Source organism: Pleurodeles waltl, chromosome 6 (assembly GCF_031143425.1).
Source record: "Pleurodeles waltl isolate 20211129_DDA chromosome 6, aPleWal1.hap1.20221129, whole genome shotgun sequence".
In the NCBI taxonomy this organism is placed as follows: domain Eukaryota; kingdom Metazoa; phylum Chordata; class Amphibia; order Caudata; family Salamandridae; genus Pleurodeles; species Pleurodeles waltl.
The window spans coordinates 337,530,373-337,549,470 of record NC_090445.1 but is presented as its reverse complement, the minus strand read 5'-3'; the positions used below and the strand labels follow the sequence as shown (position 1 = coordinate 337,549,470).

The 19,098-nt window shown below is 45.1% G+C and overlaps 1 protein-coding gene across 4 annotated transcripts in view; it reads right to left on the bottom strand.

Moving 5' to 3' along the window:
* The window catches only part of ACIN1 (apoptotic chromatin condensation inducer 1), a 729,433-nt gene that overhangs the window by 349,921 nt on the left and 360,414 nt on the right, over window positions 1–19,098 (bottom strand). For all 4 annotated transcript variants that reach the window (XM_069238220.1, XM_069238221.1, XM_069238222.1 and 1 more), the window contains exon 7: window positions 12,442–13,500. In XM_069238220.1, coding sequence (XP_069094321.1) covers window positions 12,442–13,500 — 1,059 coding nt within the window. The remainder of the gene's footprint in view (window positions 1–12,441; window positions 13,501–19,098) is intronic.

Below are 19,098 nucleotides of genomic sequence, written 5' to 3'. Positions count from 1 at the left end.
TGTGAGCCAGTGTTTTTGGCAGACAAAATGCATTCCTTAACTGATAACACGGACGAGAGAGACCAGAATGTGATTTACGAGGTACCGTTGCAAAATGCACAAGTAAAACTAAAGATTTTAGAGCAAGAGCCGACTTTCATTAGCTTGTTTGATTTTTGGAAAAAGAATAGCCCTCATTTGAGTGAAATCCTAACACTTTTGTATATGGTCACTGTGAAAAATTATATGCAGCTGCGCGCTTGTGATTTGGCAAATGAAATAATGCAGACTTTAGGTTTCTGCGCAGTGCAAGAAGGAAAAACTGATGTACATGTAAATCATGAACAAGGGAAGAAAATAGTGCCCCTAGCTAGAATCATACAATGGATCTGGTACTTGCAAGACAGGGCTAGAGTACCACAGATAAAAGAGTCCCCAATGAAGTTGAGTGCACCATTTGAATTTGTGTCCACTGAAGATAAAAAGCATGTTTGTTTTACTAATGATTCATTGACTGAAATGTTGTTTTCTGGCACAGTAGAAGGAACAGCGTTGTATAATGTGTGTCAGATTTTAAAGCAAGAGCTACGTGAGATGTGTCATTTTTACGCTGATTTTTGGTTCATTGCTAATGTTTTAGCACCTAACTGGTTCAATTACCTTGCAGATGTTAATGAGAAAAATTCAGAGAGAGAAGTGTTCACCCAGAATTCTGCCTTAGTGGGGATGGCTAAGTGGGTGCCCCAGAAATGTGAACAGCTGAGAGAAAAAGCCACTTACAGGTGGGCAGAGATGACAGAGATGCACATTCCCCTAGATTCGATAAAAACTGTGCAGCACGCACAAAAGCAATCTGTCATGCAAGCAGTCACAGAGCAGTTGGGGAGAGGAAAGTTACCAGAACAGAAATGGCAAATTGATCAGGTTTTAGGGAAAGTGATTGTTGCAAATTACCAAGGAAAAATCGAAATTATGCTGATACCTAGAAAAGAATCTGATTCATTCATACAAATCGGAGACAGAATGGCCCAAATTGGCAAAAGTGCAGTGAATGGAGGTTTGTTAAAGAAGGAGTCTGCCCCAGCCCTTCTGACAGTGCAAGAAAAGGGAAGCTGTGGTGCAGCAGATAAAAACCTCAGTGCTGGTGTGTGGGCTGAAGCCCCAAGTGACCCTCCAGAACCTGCAGAGAATATAACAAAGGGCCCCAAAAACGTCCTGCTGATAATAAAACAGGGAAAGAAAGAGGAAGGGTGCAGTTTAAATGAAAAATGTTATTTGCAAGAAAAGTCATACTTGTTTCTTTTGCAGATCCTACCACGTTTCGCCACTGTCCCCGAGTGTGCTGTGTGGTCCCCCTTCCGGTGTGTGCGTGTGGGGTCGGGGAAGGGACCGAATCCCCAACCTGAACCTGGCTGAGTAAAGTGCCAGCACCATGGATCCATTTTGCGCACACTGCGCCTTCAGTTCAAGTTCAACTTGTTTGATTGCATTCTTCCACTGGAACTAAGCTGTGTTTTTTTTTTTTTCCTCTCGTATGGAACTCTGACTTTTGCTTATCTTCCAGAAAACCTTTCAAGTGGACCGTGCCCCTTTACATGAGTAGAACTCATGCCACATCAAATTGCTAACACTGTTGAATTAGAGACTCATTCAGAGTATAAAAATTGCCCAGTCTTTTCTATGTAGATGTATCTGATGTGAAAGGTTATGAAATCAATGTGTTAATCCACTTCTATTGCTTTACAGGGATTGCTTTGATCTGATGTTTTTTTTTGTTTTTGTTTGAAACAAGAGATATGTGAAACAAAAATTCATTGGTCAAAGGGCGGAATGTACTGCCATTTGATAAGTTTTGTTTTGACCAATGACTTTGTGTTTCACCACTGCGCATATTAGTTGCTCAATGTTCACCAGTAGCACATGGTATGTTTTGTTCAGTTGAGCCGCCTATGGGCTTTGACATTGCATTAGCCATTACATTCTGTATTCTGCCTATTGGCTTTGACATGCTGTATCCAGTCTAGCCGCCTATTGGCTTTGACATTGCATTCCTATTGGCTTTGACATGATATTCAGCTCAGCTGCCTATTGACTTTGACATGCTATTAGATATTCTGCCTATGGGCTTTGACATGATATTATATATTGCATTTTGTATTCAGCTTAACTGCCTATTGGCTTTGACATGATATTCAGCTCCGCTGCCTATTGGCTTTGACATGATATTATACATTGCATTTTATATTCAGCTCCGCTGCCTATTGGCTTTGACATGATATTATACATTGCATTTTGTATTCAGCTCAGCTGCCTATGGGCTTTGACATGATATAAGACATTGCATTTTGTATTCAGCTGCCTATTGGCTTTGACATGACACTAGACATTGCATTTGATATTTAGGTTAGCTGCCTATTGCCTTTAACATGACATTGCATTTGATATTTAGGTTAGCTGCCCATTGCCTTTAACGTGGAGTTAGACATTGCAGTTGAGAATCCAAGCTGTATTTTTCCAAGCTGTGTTTTTGCACCAGAGAACCAAGATGTTTTTCTCACAGTAGACTAGACATGATAAGAGAGAGTACATGGGTGTTGTTCTCTCTGCTTGAGCTTGGGAACAGGAGTAGTCTTGGAGACCTGGCCAGTCTCCAAAAGGCTTGCTCAGTTTCCCAGGTCTGAGAGGAGGGGGCACACCTTTGTAACGAATGACACAGGCTGCAGAGGGTCAGATTCGAATCTGCCGGACCTCGTGCTGGAGCTTGGCGCCAGCTGCCAGCAATCCCGTGTGGGTAGATGAATCTCTCTTTCCCGCGGCTGACAGGGGTCATCAGCTTGCAGACCTTAGAAAGATGAAGCTGTAGATAGTTCCCACACGGTGAAGTATTTGTTTTGCTTTGCATTCTGTGTATATTGCAAACTGATATATTTTGTTTGATTAACGCGGACTTGAAAGCTACTAATTCGTCATTCATAAATATTGTGGTTGGGGAAGAATTAACAACAATAAAAGTCTTCTTTGACCTCAGAAGTGCATTTCTGTTGTGTTATGTTAGTGCTTAGAAACTAGATAAGAGGAAAGCACTACACCAGTCAGGACAGCCCCTAAGGTGTCCTGAGCTGAAGTGACTCTAACTTTTAGAAATCCGATTCCCCAATAGGATTAGGGATGTGACCCCCTCCCCTTGGGAGGAGGCACAAAGAGGGTGTACCCACCCTCAGGGCTAGTAGCCATTGGCTACTAACCCCCCAGACCTAAACACGCCCTTAAATTTAGTATTTAAGGGCTCCCCTGAACCTAAGAATTTAGATTCCTGAAACTACAAGAAGAAGAAGACTGCTGAGCTGAAAACCCCCTGCAGAGGAAGAACAGAAGACACCAACTGCTTTGGCCCCAGTCCTACCGGCCTGTCTCCTGCCTTCCAAAGAAACCTGCTCCAGCGACGCTTTCCAAAGGACCAGCGACCTCTGAATCCTCAGAGGACTGCCCTGCTTCAAGAAAGACAAGAAACTCCCGAGGACAGCGGCCCTGCTCCAAAAGACTGCAACTTTGTTTCGAAGGAGCAGATTTAAAGACCCCTGCAACTCCCCGCAAGAAGCGTGAGACTTGCAACACTGCACCCGGCGACCCCGACTCGACTGGTGGAGAACCAACACCTCAGGGAGGACCCTCCGGCGACTCCGAGACTGTGAGTAACCAAAGTTGTCCCCCCTGTGCCCCCACAGCGAAGCCTGCAGAGGGAATCCCGAGGCTCCCCCTGACCGCGACTGCCTGAACCTAAAGTCCCGACGGCTGGAAAAGACCCTGCACCCGCAGCCCCCAGCACCTGAAGGAATGGAACGTCTGTGCAGGAGTGACCCCCAGGAGGCCCTCTCCCTTGCCCAGGTGGTGGCTACCCTGAGGAGCCCCCCCCTTGCCTGCCTGCACAGCTGAAGAGATCCCTTGGTCTCTCATTGAACATCATTGAAAACCCGACGCGTGTTTGCACACTGCACCCGGCCGCCCCTGCGCTGCTGAGGGTGTACTTTTTGTGCTGACTTGTGTCCCCCCGGTGCCCTACAAAACCCCCCTGGTCTGCCCTCCGAAGACGCGGGTACTTACCTGCTGGCGGACCGGAACCGGGGCACCCCCTTCTCTCCATTGAAGCCTAGGTGTTTTGGGCACCTCCTTGACCTCTGCACCTGACCGGCCCTGAGCTGCTGGTGTGGTAACTTTGGGGTTGCTCTGAACCCCCAACGGTGGGCTACCTTGGACCCAAACCTGAGACTTGTAAGTGATTTACTTACCTGCTAAAACTAACAATAACTTACGTCCACCAGGAACTGTGAAAATTGCACAAAGTGTCCACTTTTAAAACAGCTATTTGTGTTTTATGTGAAAAGTATATATGCTACTGTAATTATTCAAAGTTCCTAAAGTACTTACATGCAATACCTTTCAAATGAGATATTACATGTAGAATTTTAACCTGTGGTTCTTAAAATAAACTAAGAAAATATATTTTTCTATAACAAAACCTATTGGCCTGGATTTGTCTCTGAGTGTGTGTTCCTCATTTATTGCCTGTGTGTATGTACAACAAATGCTTAACACTACTCCTTTGATAAGCCTACTGCTCGACCACACTACCACAAAATAGAGCATTAGTATTATCTCTTTTTGCCACTATCTTACCTCTAAGGGGAACCCTTGGACTCTGTGCATACTATTCCTTACTTTGAAATAGTGCATACAGAGCCAACTTCCTACAATCATATACAACGCTGGCAGCAAATAATCAAAGACAAGTGGGTGCTGGATGTCATCCTTTTCGGACACCTGTTGGAATTCACCCAGATTCCCCCTTCAATGCCTCCATCACAGGTTCATCAAAAACACCTTCGTCTACTCCGCTTGGAGGTAGCAACCATGCTGAAGGAAGGGGCTATAGAGTCTGTTCCGCATTCCCAGAAGGGAAAGGGTTTTTACTCCCGTTTCTTTCTCGTCCGAAAAAAGTCTTGCTTATGGCGGCCAATCCTGGACTTACGGGAGATAAACAAGTACCTCAAGAAGCAAGCATTTCGGATGGTCACCCTCCAAGATGTTCGCCAGCTTCTGAACAAAGCAGACTACATGGCCTCTCTGGACCTTCAGGATGCATAGTTTCACATTTCCATTCATACACTCCACAGAAAGTACCTGAGGTTTGCGGTCAACGGCAAACATTTCCAGTTCAAGCTCCTTCCCTTTGGCCTACGTTCAGCACCATCAATCTTAACCAAATGTCTGGCGCCAGTGGCGGCCTATCTAAGGAGAAACAAACATCATGTTTTCCCTTCCTCAACGACTGGTTGGTAAAAGCTCCAGATGTCTAGACAACAGAAAATTCAATCAAGGTAACGCTGCGCTTTTTCGAGGAATAAGGCCTTACGCTCAACAAGGAAAAATCGTTCCTACAGCCATCCACTCGATTAGCCTTCCTAGGGGCTAACTTGGACACTCAAAGAGCCAAATCTTATCCAGCGCTAGACAGACAAACAAGGCTAATACAGCTGGCAAGGCGCGTCCAAAGAAAACGGTGTCTTTCAGTTCGGCAGTACAAGTCCTTGCTGGGCATGATGTCGTCATGTATCAGCCTCATTCCATTCTGCCACCTCCGAATGCGTCCAATTCAGGAAGAACTGGACAAGCAATGGATGCTTTGAGGCTCCTTTGAGGATACTATCCTCGTAACACCATGCATGGTCCATTCTCTGGATCGGTGGATGAATCCCGAGAACATTTCCAAAGGACTCAGTTTCTTGGCACGAGTTCCTCCAATGATTGTGACTATGGATGCATCGCTCACAGGATGGGGTGCATGCTTGCAGGACCTTCAGGTGAGCGGCAAGTAGCCACCCTCTCACTGTTTGTTCCACATAAATCTTCTCGAGCTGAGAGCCGTCTATTACGCCTTCCAAGCCTTCCTTCCACGGATATGAGGTTTAGCGGTGCTGGTCAGGACAGACAGTACCACCACAATGCACTACCTAAACAAGCAGGAAGGAACACGGTCTCACATACTCTCTCGAGAAGCACAAACCATCTGGAAATGGTGCATTCACCACTCAATCCACATCACTGCGGAGCATGTCCCAGGCCTACAGAATACCATTGCAGATTCACTAAGCAGATTGACGACATCCTCCCACGAGTGGGTATTAGACCAGAGAACACTAGATCGAATATTCGACCAGTGGGGAAAACTGAATCTAGACCTATTTGCATCTTCCCGGAACGCCAAATGCCGACATTATGCAAGTTGGCATCACCAACAGGGGTCAAGGGGGGATGCATTTTCGATCGCATGGTTAGGGATCTATGCGAACGCTTTTCCTCCAATTCCTCTCCTTGCAAGGATGATCAGGAAGATGAAGCCGGAACCCTGCCAGCTGATCCTCAGAGCTCCACTCATAGCTCCTCATAGCGCCATAAGCCGCGTCAACTGTGGTACACGGAGTTGCTTCTCCTGTTGGCCTCTCCATCCATCAGGCTCAGACCAATCCTGGACCTGCTTACCATCAATCGGGAGCAAGGGAGGCACCCGGATCCCAAATCTCTCAGTTTGCACACATTGGCTCCGGAGTACAATGAATTTGGCCATCTAGATCTACCGTCTGAGTGCAGAGAAGTGCTAGCTAACGCACGTGCAGCTAGTACCAGCAAATCTTACCGACTAAAATGGAAGAGATTTTGTGTTTGGTGTGAAACCCAAAATGTGCACCCTCTCTCCTCCGCACCAGAGGCAGTGTTGTTGTATTTATTACAGCTGGCACGTTCAGGTCTAGCCCATTCCTCAATCAGAGTCCATTTAGCTGCCAACTCCAGATACAGAAGAGTACCAGGCAAACCATCCTTATGTTCTCTCAGATTGGTAAAGCAATTTTCCAAAGGTCTCTTCAGATCTTTTCCTCCAGTAAAACCTCTGCCGCCGGCATGGCAATTTAACATTGTCCTTGGCCAGCTTATGAAGGATCTTTTGAGCCGATTCACAGAGCGGACATCAAATACCTCATCTGGAAAGTGGCTCTCCTTCTTGCCCTTACTTCGGTGCGCAGAGTTAGTGAAATTCAAACTTTCACTATACAAAAACCCTTTCTGCAGTTCAGGCAGGACAGAGTCCTCCTGCGCACCAATCCTAAGTTTGTTCCCAAGGTGCCTTCGGAGTTCCATATCAACGAGCCGGTGGTGCTCAAAACTTTCTTCCAGAACCCGCAAACTGCTGTGGAAAGAACTCTCCATTCACTCAACCTTAAAAGGTGCATAAAATTCTACCTGGACTGGACAAAATCGTTCAGAGTCCACTCAGTTATTTGTAGCGTTCAGTGCTGCTAGAAAAGGTCACTCAGTAACGAAACAGACTATATTTCCCGATGGATTAAGGACGCAATCATATTCTACCATCAGAAAGCAGGAAGGCCATTGAACACAAGCGTAAGAGCGCATTCTACTAGGGCTATCTCTGCATCCTGTGTGCTGTTTGCTGGTGTATCAATTAAAGACATCTGTTGTGCTGCGACATGGAGAACAACTCACACCTTCATGCAGCATTACTTCCTGGACACAGAGTCACTTTGGGATGCAGCCGTTGGTCAAGCGGTCCTTTGAAACCTGTTTCAATGACAGTGAGCTAAAATAATTATTTCCCTCCATCCGCTTATTTTCTGTTGTATCACATTTTCTTTATTATAATGCTGTAGATCATAGCAAGAAGAGTATGTACATATTATCATGCCAGTACGCATTTTCAGAGTGCTATGCTACTATTTGTAGGACGAAAATAGGTTATCCACTGCTTACTATTCTGATTCAAGCATGTGAATCTATGAAAGTTCCAATACTGGAGTAAGAAACAAGTTACTTACCTGTAACTGTACTCCAGTATTGGAAACTTTTTATAGATTCACATGAGACCCACCCTTCCTCCCCTGGGGAGCTAACCTTCATTTTTCTCAGTCCTAGATTATTACTGCACTTGTGTTGGGAAAATCTGAGGGAAATCAGCTCCTCACAGAAAGGTTCTAAGGGGTGGTGAGAGCTGATTGGTTGTCTCTTAAGTTTGGTCCTTTTTTTATAAAAATGACTGTGAGATGTTACTAAATTAAGAGGCCTAGTGCCTCTGAGTTTTATATGCAATTGAATGTGGTTTTATATTACACCGGAGACTCCCATCTCGAAGACAGGGAATGATTCAAGCATGTGAATCTATGAAGGTTTCCAATACTGGAGAACTACAGTTACAGGTAAGTAACTTGTTTCTTCAGGCACAAAGTTACACCTAGAAAAGTTATTAAACTGTTAACCACCCCATAGTATACATAGTACAAAGTACACAATCTTTGCACAAAAAAGCTTCAGTGTCACCATTAAACTTTAACCCTATTGCTATTAGTGGAGAAGAACAAAACTTGCAAATCTGCATATTTAACATTAATAGTGAATGTTTGCCAGTGATATCAACTTTAACTAGCAAAGTCAATGAATCAAGGGGCGGGCATGGATATTCCAACAATCCTCTATCCCAGCCTAACTCCTATCCTGAATCGATTGCCATGGGTAACTCACTGGTGTTTCCGAGTCCCCAATTGAGTCTTTCCTTCCATTCACAACAAAAATGGCAACCCAGGTGAATGTTAGTCATCAGGGCTAATCTCTTCACTTTACCAGTAGGACTGATGGGTTTTTAATTCTTCAAAGGCTCCTATCTCAGAACTGGAAAAATCACAATGCAAATTATTGGGTGCGGGCTACCCAAAGTGGACCACAGTGCACCCTGACTGCAGTGGGGAACCTCCATCCACTGCTGAGATATAAATAAATATTTATCCTTGGTTAGAGACAGAAGGGCATATTTTGCATTTAGACCACACATCCAGCTTTTTGAAGTGCCTCTTCTTCCAAGCCTTTCCCCAAGTACTACATATTTGACTAGTTGATCCAACTAGTCAAATATGTATTTTCCCATCTAACTGCCTGCAGAAACTGTCTTTCTTCATTCAGGCCATAAAGTAGGGTCACCCATCTTACCCAAACCAACAGTAACCAGATCTTTCAGATGCATTAGGGGTTTATCTTGTCTTTCATTCTTTAGATTTTGCTGCTTTTTTCTGAAGGTATTTCGGATGTCCAAGAGGAGTACAATTTGTAGGTAGAGGCATTAGATTAAAAGGTGTCTGTCTCCTCTACTTTTGCACTTAGTGTAGGGATCCACAGGAGACTGGATTATTGGAGCTTTGGTGATAATGAGGCTGGTAAGGTACGAGTTGCTTAGTGAGAGTTAATAGATAGCAGAGTGCTTGTGGCATTTGTAAGTGAGACATTGTATTTTAGAAGTATTCTTTGATGAAATGGAAAGCAGGTGGAGGTTTTAGTGAAGTAAGAGTGGAAGATGATTCTTGCGGAAGCTGAAAATTAGCCAGGCTGCTGTTCCCCCTGTCCCATGGGGAGCAGGGTCAAGACTGATTGCCATAAGTCTGGGTCCAAACTGCTGTCACGTGGCGAGCAAAATAACAATAGATTAAACCCAGATGTTAAGGTTTTGCAGGTTTTATTAAGAAGTTTAAATGGAGAACCTCCTAGGTTTGTGTGAGGTGATGGTAGGGACTGTGATCTGGAAAACCTGCTGCTGTTCTTGTGTGTCATGGTGACTCTACCACCCTTTATGTTTATAACTGAGGAACGGATAGAAGTAGAAATATGTAGACAATCTCAGATGGCGTGATGAAACAGTGGGCTCAATACCAAGCCTGACAACACAAAATAAAGGCTAGAAGGCACATTGCACTATGTAGGAGAACTATTTTACCCAACAAAGTGAGACTCCAAATGTTCTGCAGGTTCCTGAGGACTCGTGGTCTTTGAGACAACACACACTGATGATACATTTCAGTATTATTTATATCATAATACCTTTGCTGTGTAAGCATTGTAATGTTCTGCAGGTTCCTGAAGACTCGTGGTCTTTGAGGCAACACACATTGATGATACACGCCAATATTATTTATATCATAATACCTTTGCTGTGTAAGCATTGTGAAAAGGTTTGGGATATTACCTCAGCCTCCACCCCCCACACCCTAAAAAAGATCTAGGACCATCTGTTTCCTGTGTCTGTCTTCTTTTGTTACTGTTTTAACTTTATATTTTGCTATTAAAAGTAAAACCTTAAACACTTTTAAACATACATCTCTGAGTGGAAAGTGACCTTTCTTGAGTGTTAATGTTTTTTATGAAAACATATGAGATTCAGACCCTCATCATCCCATAGAATAAGACTTAACTGTTTGCCCACACTACTTAGAAAGTCAACACCAAAACTACAACATATTGGCAACCAGTGGGCACTACAGTAGCACATAGGGCCATGGGAAACTAATGATAAACAATTGTTCCTGTGTAGGCACTGCCCAGCAGCCACCTCCCACCCCAGGACCCAGAGAAGAAGCCCAACAGTGCACCTTTGAGGCTGCGCTTTTCAAAGTGATCCAGGGACACGTATTCTGCTGTTTAGGAACTGTTTCTAGGCTACCATTTACAGCCACATGCCGTGGCCCTTTTTGCTAGGTGATTTGGTCAGCAATTCTTGGTTATGGACACTTTATTTATACCAGTGTGTTTTTCACTGAAAGAGATTTGCTTTACATAACACACATTTATACTAAAAGCTGCAGATCATTTGATTTCAGGGAGAGAATCCAGTTGTCTTCCCTTTGTTCCAGGGTCAATTGTCATTGTGAACATGTCTGCCCGCTTTAGCGAGATCACGCAGGTTGTTTCTTTACATGACCAATCTCTGGCTGAGGCCCTATAAGATTAGCATTCCATGTTAGATGGCTGGTCCCCTTACCTATTTGCTTTTTTCTGAAAAATGTGGCTGTCTTGCACATGGATACCACCTGCTTTCCTACCTGGTTGGTTTCTTGTGCCTGGCACTCATTTATGCCTTGCATCTGATTTGGAATGAATGAAGGGGAACAGTGATCTGAAGTGAGATGCAGGACAGTGAATCATTTTAGGTCTGTGTGGAACATATGTGAGTTCAGATCTATAATGGGGATCAAAAGTCAGGGAACACCGCAGTTCTAAGTGCAGATCAGCATTAGATCAAGTTTCAGTCTTTGCCTTATTTTTGGCACAGACTGGAGAGGTTACTGGTGAGGGTGGAGTGGAGAAACTTATGGAGCTTCTGTTTTCTTCTAGCTCGCTGCCCCTGCCTGATCAGTGAAGGTCATCACTAAGGGTGATGGCTTTCTTTCAGTTATTAAAGAATGTGCTGTTTTCCTCATATGTGAAAAGAGCAGTGTGTCTCACTATATAAGCTTTGCTGGCCTGAGAGGTGGGTTTTATGGCACTAGTCAGTCACCTGTTTTAGGTTTAACTTAATACATAATCTGTCATGAGTTCCTAATGGCTGGGCCAATGAGGCAGATAGTATTCCTCGTCTGTGTGATAATCTATTTGTGCAAGATTTTATGCACTAAAGGCCACATGTACACACCTTTTTACCAGTCGCAACTGTTTGCGTACGCAAACCTTTCTCACATGTACCAAACCCAAATAGTGATTCAGTAACCTGTTACCGAATCACAAGTTCGGTTTGCGATTCGGTATTAGGAAGGGGAGTGTTGAGTGCGCCCCATACTAATATCGAATCGCAGTGCTATGTGTGAATGTTTTGCGACCAAACTGCATTTTAAAATTGGTGGTAACCCGTTTGTAAATGGGTAGAGGTCTCTAAAGATTGTTCCTAAAATATATTTTTTAAGAGCAGGCAGTGGCCTGCTCTCACAAAATGAAAATGAAATGAAACTCAAAAGTGTTTCATACATTTGAAATTGTGATTTTCTAATTGCGATTTACAGGAAATTGCAATTAGGAACTCGCGATGTCAATCTTTCGTACATGTGGTTTTTATATGTCCTTTTTATTCACGCTTGCACACAAGGGTTTTAAAGCCTATATATTGATCAGACAAGCCAGGCCTGTTCTATTATGTTTACAGATGTTGCAGGATGTTAGAACTTGTCCCCATGTTGCTTTGTTTTTAAATAGTGTAGTTAGAATGAGAAATACGATGATCACAAACTGAAATTATTGTATTATTTATTTGCCTCATTGTTTGGTGTATGCTGCTCCGGATATTTTTAATTATGGCTTATATTGTGATTTATGTATAATGACTTTGCATTCTATCAATGATGTTGTGTTTTTATTGTCTTTTATGGTTTATTTTTTAAACCGAATAAATAAATTGTGACTATGATCTTGCTGGGTACTTGTTTTTTCAAGTTTTTGAGGATGGTGGGATGCCCTTGTAGTGTGAGTGGAGTGAGTACACAATTGGATTTTAGCTTCTTGACCTGTATATTTTAGTTCTGGATAAAATACCAGACTAGGCAGATATCCTACTGTTTTTTTGTAGAGTAAAAAGATTGGGTCACATACCTTAACCATGGGCGACTGTGTATGCCGGACATTTTCTGAAGCAGGCTGTTGACTCCTCATCAACCTCTCTAGAGTGCTATCCACTAACAACTGGTGTTCGCTACCTGCTGATGCCAATCCTGTTTTCTCCAAAATGAGAGGGTGTTGAACATACGTCTTCTCTAATAGGGATGACCTTTGGACTTCAGTCTTTTCTTTCTGGGATGAACATGGGGCATCTGACTTCTTCACCTTAGGTGACTGCTGGACAGCTATTTTTTCCAACACCAGTGTTCGTTGAGCGTTAATCTTTTTCAGTAAGGTTGAGTGTTGAGCTTCGATCTTTTCTAGCAATTGCAAATGTTGGGCCTTGGTTTTATTCAACATGGGCAAGCTTTGGGCTTCGGTCTTCTCAACTCTAACAGAGTTCTGGACAGCAGCCTTCTCCAATGTATGGGGGTGCTGGTGCTGTGCCATCTTAAGCACAGAGGAGCACTGGGATTTAGGTACCTCTGACAAAAGTAAATGCTTGACTGTTCTCTTTTTCTGGAGTATGGTCAATGGTTGATCTTCTACCTTCTTCAATGAAGGTGAATGATGTACTGTAGTACTTTCCAACAAAGGCAGCAACTGCTCCTCAGTCTTGTCTATCATGGGTGAAAGCAATGTTTTATCCAGGGTAAGCATATTTTGGCTACTGGTCCTTACTAACAGGGGTGATATTGGGGACACTGCCTTTTTGATCAAACAACACTGGTCTTCTTTCTTCTCCAACACTGGTGGAAACGTAACACCTGTCTTCTCCACTGCAGTTACGCTTTGAGAATTAGCTTTTTTCAAAATCGGTGGGGCCACTAGGTTGGGAGATTCCTCAATAGTTATTTCTGTAACAAATGACTGCTGTTTATTAGTCTTTTCCAATGCAGGCAGCCAGTGAAGCTCCGTATCGTCCAAAATTTCAAGATGTTGGGCCTTTGGCTTCTCAGATCTTAGCAAATGCAAGACAGATTTCTTATCCAAAACAAGAGAGTCTTTAACATCTGTCTTTTTGGAAACAGGAGAGCGGTTTGATGCTGTAATCTGTAAGAACACGAGATGGATGATTAATGGTAGGATATTGAATGGTCTGTAAGGCATAAAGGACCTGTGATGAGGGTCACATGGGAAGGATAATAAGACAATAATAGCATGTGTGACACCCAATATGGGAGGAGCTATACACTTACAATGATGTTGCAGCTGCTGCTGAATGGTGAGTTTGTTCAGAACTATGACCTGGAGTGAAACTGTCTCATGAATTGAGGTTCTGGCCTGCAGCGGCACTGTGATTTGGAACTTGACTTTGAGCAGGACTATAATTTGGAATTTAATTTAGAGTGGGACTTTGACTTGCAACGATAATGTATCTGTGAAGACTGTGGAAATGGAGATAGTATTTTAGAGTGAGAGAGGTGGGGCAAGATTGCGCCTTCTAGCAATGTAATGAATGGAGGAAAACTGTAATTTTTAACCAGACTTTTTACACAGCCTGGATCAAAGGACTAACCTGGGTATTCTGCTTCTGGAAGGGCACTGGAATCTAGAACCTAGCCAGTTAAGTTACTGTGACCTTGCCACATAACATGACAAAATGTATCTGAAGGATCAACACCAGGAGGGGGATTGAAAACCAGACATGGAATATGAAGAGTTGGACCTGAAGGACCTGGGGAATGTGTCTAAAGACTGGAGGAGGATGAGGTGTGCTGGTGCATCCCCTACCTGGGGAATTCCAGAAGTGGGAATAAGAGATTCTTAGCAGAGGCTGGGAGGGCAGTGGGTTGCACCTGGGTGCTCAGTTTTGGTTATCTCTTTGGCTAAAAATACTGTAACATATGTTAGGTGTTCAATATATTCTTTTGGCTGGAGACTTTGGTATGTCACTAGGTGTGACCTGCCCATTCTGGAATAATTTTATTCATTTATTTTTTTGTAACCAAATGTTATTAGCATTTCTCACTAAACCATTCAAAACCGGTAATGCGTACTTGTTACATGACATTTGAAATATGATCCATCATACAGCCAGTCAGTCCCCGGGCGCATCATGCATCCTTTCATCTCACGACATCACCCCAACTTAACTGATATCAAGGTTGGCATCATGGGTCCCACAGCAGGTAGCAATAACAGCGTACTCCATTCCCTCACATCCATCCAGGCAGAACAACAAACAGTTGAATCTCTTCCCCATCCTCCCCGAGCTCGTTACCGTAAACAACTAGCTCTATATACTTAGAAAAAGGTACTAATGGTCCCCGCCCATACCCTCCTCCCCTGAAGTAAGTGGCGGAAGCAGTACCCATGGGATAGACCAGAGGCCTCACTCATCAGAAAAGGGCTCTCTCGTGCCAGCCCATCATCAGTGGTCCCATCCCCTTACTCAAGTCCCCACTGTGCCTGGTGTGCCAAGTGGGTTTCCGTTCTCTAAGCTACCCTCCTCCTCTCATCTCCAGCATGAGCCCCTCACAAGCTCGTGCCACCTCAATCATGCTCCTCCCTCTCTTTGCATTCCGAAGGAGGTTGACATTCTCAAATTCTGCCCAGCGCGCCATCTGGGGACCGTTCGGGTTTTTCCAGCTAAGGGTAATCTGGCACTTGGCAAGGATGAATTCAAGGTCAATGAATTTCATAGTTATCTTGTGCCTAGCTGGCGAAAGGAACAACCCCAACAGACACACCATGGGCAGCAGCTGTAGATTTCGTCCCATCACATCATTAGTCAGGGTGAGTATCTACATCCAATAAGTAGTCAGTTGGACACATCCCCACACCATGTGTATCATCTCAGCCCCCACCTCCACACCTGGGGCACATCGCTTGTGCATCCGCAAAGTACTTGTTTATTTTACCTGGTGTTAGATAGGCCCTCTGAATGTAGTAGAAGTTTACTAATATAACGCGAGCATTTATAGACACTCGGGGGACCCCGTCCAGGATAAGCAGCCAGTCCCTGTCTATGATCAGCATCCCTACGTCGTCCGACATTGTTCCCTAAGGTCATGTAGGGGGCAGCCACCTCCTCCCTCCAGGCCTTATACAAGGAAGCGACAGCCTTACGTGTCCCCAAAGTAGTGCCTATGGTGTGATATCCCCTGTGCAGTCTAGGGACCTATCTGCCAGCCCCCCAGAGCCTCCTCAGCACTGCCGCCACTGCTTCATAGAACAGAAGCTGCTCTGCAGGTACATCATATGAGATCTGCAAGTCCTCAAATGACTGCAGTATGTCTGTATTATAAAGATCACCCACTCTGGTAATGCCATGCTGGTCCACTCCAACAACTGGGTCCGAGCATCCCCTTCCATTAAAATTCCTAACCAACCCTGAGGCAAATCCGGGGAGTAAGGTATATCCATTCTTGTTCTTTACAAATATTGAAGCCAGCAGTGCTTTGCCACCGTTTGCAGTCCCCTATACTCCATCGTCAACTATTTGGTTCCCAGTATCAACTGATTCAGCCACGACAGGGGCAGTCTGCCCCCAGCCCCCCCGCCCCATTGTGTCACCCACTACAATTTCACCGCCAAGTAATATGCCTCAAAGTCAGGGGCTGCTAGGCCCCATCATGAACTGGGTGGTGAAGCTTCTTTAGGGCCACCCGCTGCATACTTCTATTTCATATCAGCTCCAATAGCAAGGAGTTAAGCTCTCTGATTTTAATCCTGGGCACCACTATGGGAAGAGTGGCAAAGAAATATAGCAGTCAGGGAAAGACTGGTTGTAAGGAAATGCCTCCTTAGCATGGTTACCCCCTGACTTTTTGCCTTTGCTGATGCTATGTTTTGAATTGAAAGTGTGCCGAGGCCTGCTAACCAGGCCCCAGCACCAGTGTTCTTTCCCTAACCTGTACTTTTGATTCCACAATTGGCACACCCTGGCATCCAGATAAGTCCCTTGTAACTGGTACCTCTGGTACCAAGGGCCCTGATGCCAGGGAAGGTCTCTAAGGGCTGCAGCATGTATTATGCCACCCTAAGAGACCCCTCACTCAGCACAGACACACTGCTTACCAGCTTGTGTGTGCTAGTGAGAACAAAATGAGTAAGTCGACATGGCACTCCCCTCAGGGTGCCATGCCAGCCTCTCACTGCCTATGCAGTATAGGTAAGACACCCCTCTAGCAGGCCTTACAGCCCTAAGGCAGGGTGCACTATACCATAGGTGAGGGTACCAGTGCATGAGCACTGTGCCCCTACAGTGTCTAAGCAAAACCTTAGACATTGTAAGTGCAGGGTAGCCATAAGAGTATATGGTCTGGGAGTCTGTTTTACACGAACTCCAAAGCACCATAATGGCTACACTGAAAACTGGGAAGTTTGGTATCAAACTTCTCAGCACAATAAATGCACACTGATGCCAGTGTACATTTTATTGTAAAATACACCACAGAGGGCACCTTAGAGGTGCCCCCTGAAACTTAACCGACTATCTGTGTAGGCTGACTGGTTCCAGCAGCCTGCCACACTAGAGACATGTTGCTGGCCCCATGGGGAGAGTGCCTTTGTCACTCTGAGGCCAGTAACAAAGCCTGCACAGGGTGGAGATGCTAACACCTCCCCCAGGCAGGAGCTGTAACACCTGGCGGTGAGCCTCAAAGGCTCACCCCTTTGTCACAGCCCCGCAGGACACTCCAGCTAGTGGAGTTGCCCGCCCCCTCCGGCCCCGGCCCCCACTTTTGGCGGCAAGGCCGGAGAAAATAATGAGAATAACAAGGAGGAGTCACTGGCCAGTCAGGACAGCCCCTAAGGTGTCCTGAGCTGAGGTGACTAACTTTTAGAAATCCTCCATCTTGCAGATGGAGGATTCCCCCAATAGGATTAGGGATGTGACCCCCTCCCCTTGGGAGGAGGCACAAAGAGGGTGTACCCACCCTCAGGGCTAGTAGCCATTGGCTACTAACCCCCCAGACCTAAACACGCCCTTAAATTTAGTATTTAAGGGCTTCCCTGAACCTAAAGAGTTAGATTCCTGCAACTACAAGAAGAAGGACTGCCGAGCTGAAAGACCCCTGCAGAGGAAGACCAGAAGACACCAACTGCCTTGGCCCCAGACCTACCGGCCTGTCTCCTGCCTTCCAAAGAACCTGCTCCAGCGACGCTTTCCAAGGGACCAGCGACCTCTGAATCCTCTGAGGACTGCCCTGCTTCGAAAAAGACAAGAAACTCCCGAGGACAGCGGCACTGCTCCAAAAGAACTGCAACTTTGTTACAAGGAGCAGATTTAAAGACCCCTGCAATTCCCCGCAAGAAGCGTGAGACTTGCAACACTGCACCCGGCGACCCCGACTCGACTGGTGGAGAACAACCAACTCAGGGAGGACCCTCCGGCGACTCTACGACTGTGAGTAACCAAAGTTGTCCCCCCTGAGCCCCCACAGCGACGCCTGCAGAGGGAATCCCCAGGCTCCGCCTGACTGCGACTGTCTGAACTCCATTTCCCGACGGCTGGAAAAGGCCCTGCACCCGCAGCCCCCAGCCCCTAAAGAAACAGAACTTCTGTGCAGGAGTGACACCCAGGAGGCCCTCTCCCTTGCCCAGGTGGTGGCTACCCCGAGGAGCCCCCCCCTTGCCTGCCTGCATCGCTGAAGAGACCCCTTGGTCTCCCATTGAAACCTGAAGGAAACCCGACGCATGTTTGCACACTGCACCCGGCCGCCCCCGCGCTGCTGAGGGTGTACTTTCTGTGCTACTTTGTGTCCCCCCCGGTGCCCTACAAAACCCCCCTGGTCTGCCCACCGAAGACGCGGGTACTTACCTGCTGGCAGACTGGAACCGGGGCACCCCCTTCTCTCCATTATAGCCTATGTGTTTTGGGCACCTCTTTGACCTTTGCACCTGACCGGCCCTGAGTGATAACTTTGGGGTTGCTCTGAACCCCCAACGGTGGGCTACCTTGGACCAAAAACTGAGAACTGTAAGTGACTTACTTACCTGTGAAAACTAACAATAACTTACCTCCCCCAGGAACTGTGAAAATTGCACTGTGTCCACTTTTAAAACAGCTTATTGTGTTTTATGACAAAAGTATTCATGCTAATGTAATGATTCAAAGTTCCTAGAGTACTTACCTGCAATACCTTCCAAACAAGCTATTACATGTGAAATTTGAACCTGTGGTTCGTAAAATAAACTAAGAAAATATATTTTTCTATAACAAAACCTATTGGCTGGATTTGTCTCTGAGTGTGTGTACCTCATTTATTGTCTATGTGTATGTACAACAAATGCTTAACACTACTCCTTGGATAAGCCTACTGCTCGACCACACTACCACAAAATAGAGCATTAGTATTATCTCTTTTTACCACTATTTTACCTCTAAGGGGAACCCTTGGACTCTGTGCATGCTATTCCTTACTTTGTAATAGCACATACAGAGCCAACTTCCTACATTGGTGGATCAACGGTGGGGTACAAGACTTTGCATTTGCTGGACTACTCAGCCAATACCTGATCACACGACAAATTCCAAAATTGTCATTAGAAATTGATTTTTGCAATTTGAAAAGTTTTCTAAATTCTTTAAAGTCCTGCTAGGGCCTTGTGTTAGTCCCTGTTAGCATTTCTTTTAGAGTTTAAAAGTTTGTAAAAGTTTGAATTAGATTCTAGAAGTAGTTTTAGATTCTTAAAAGCATTCCA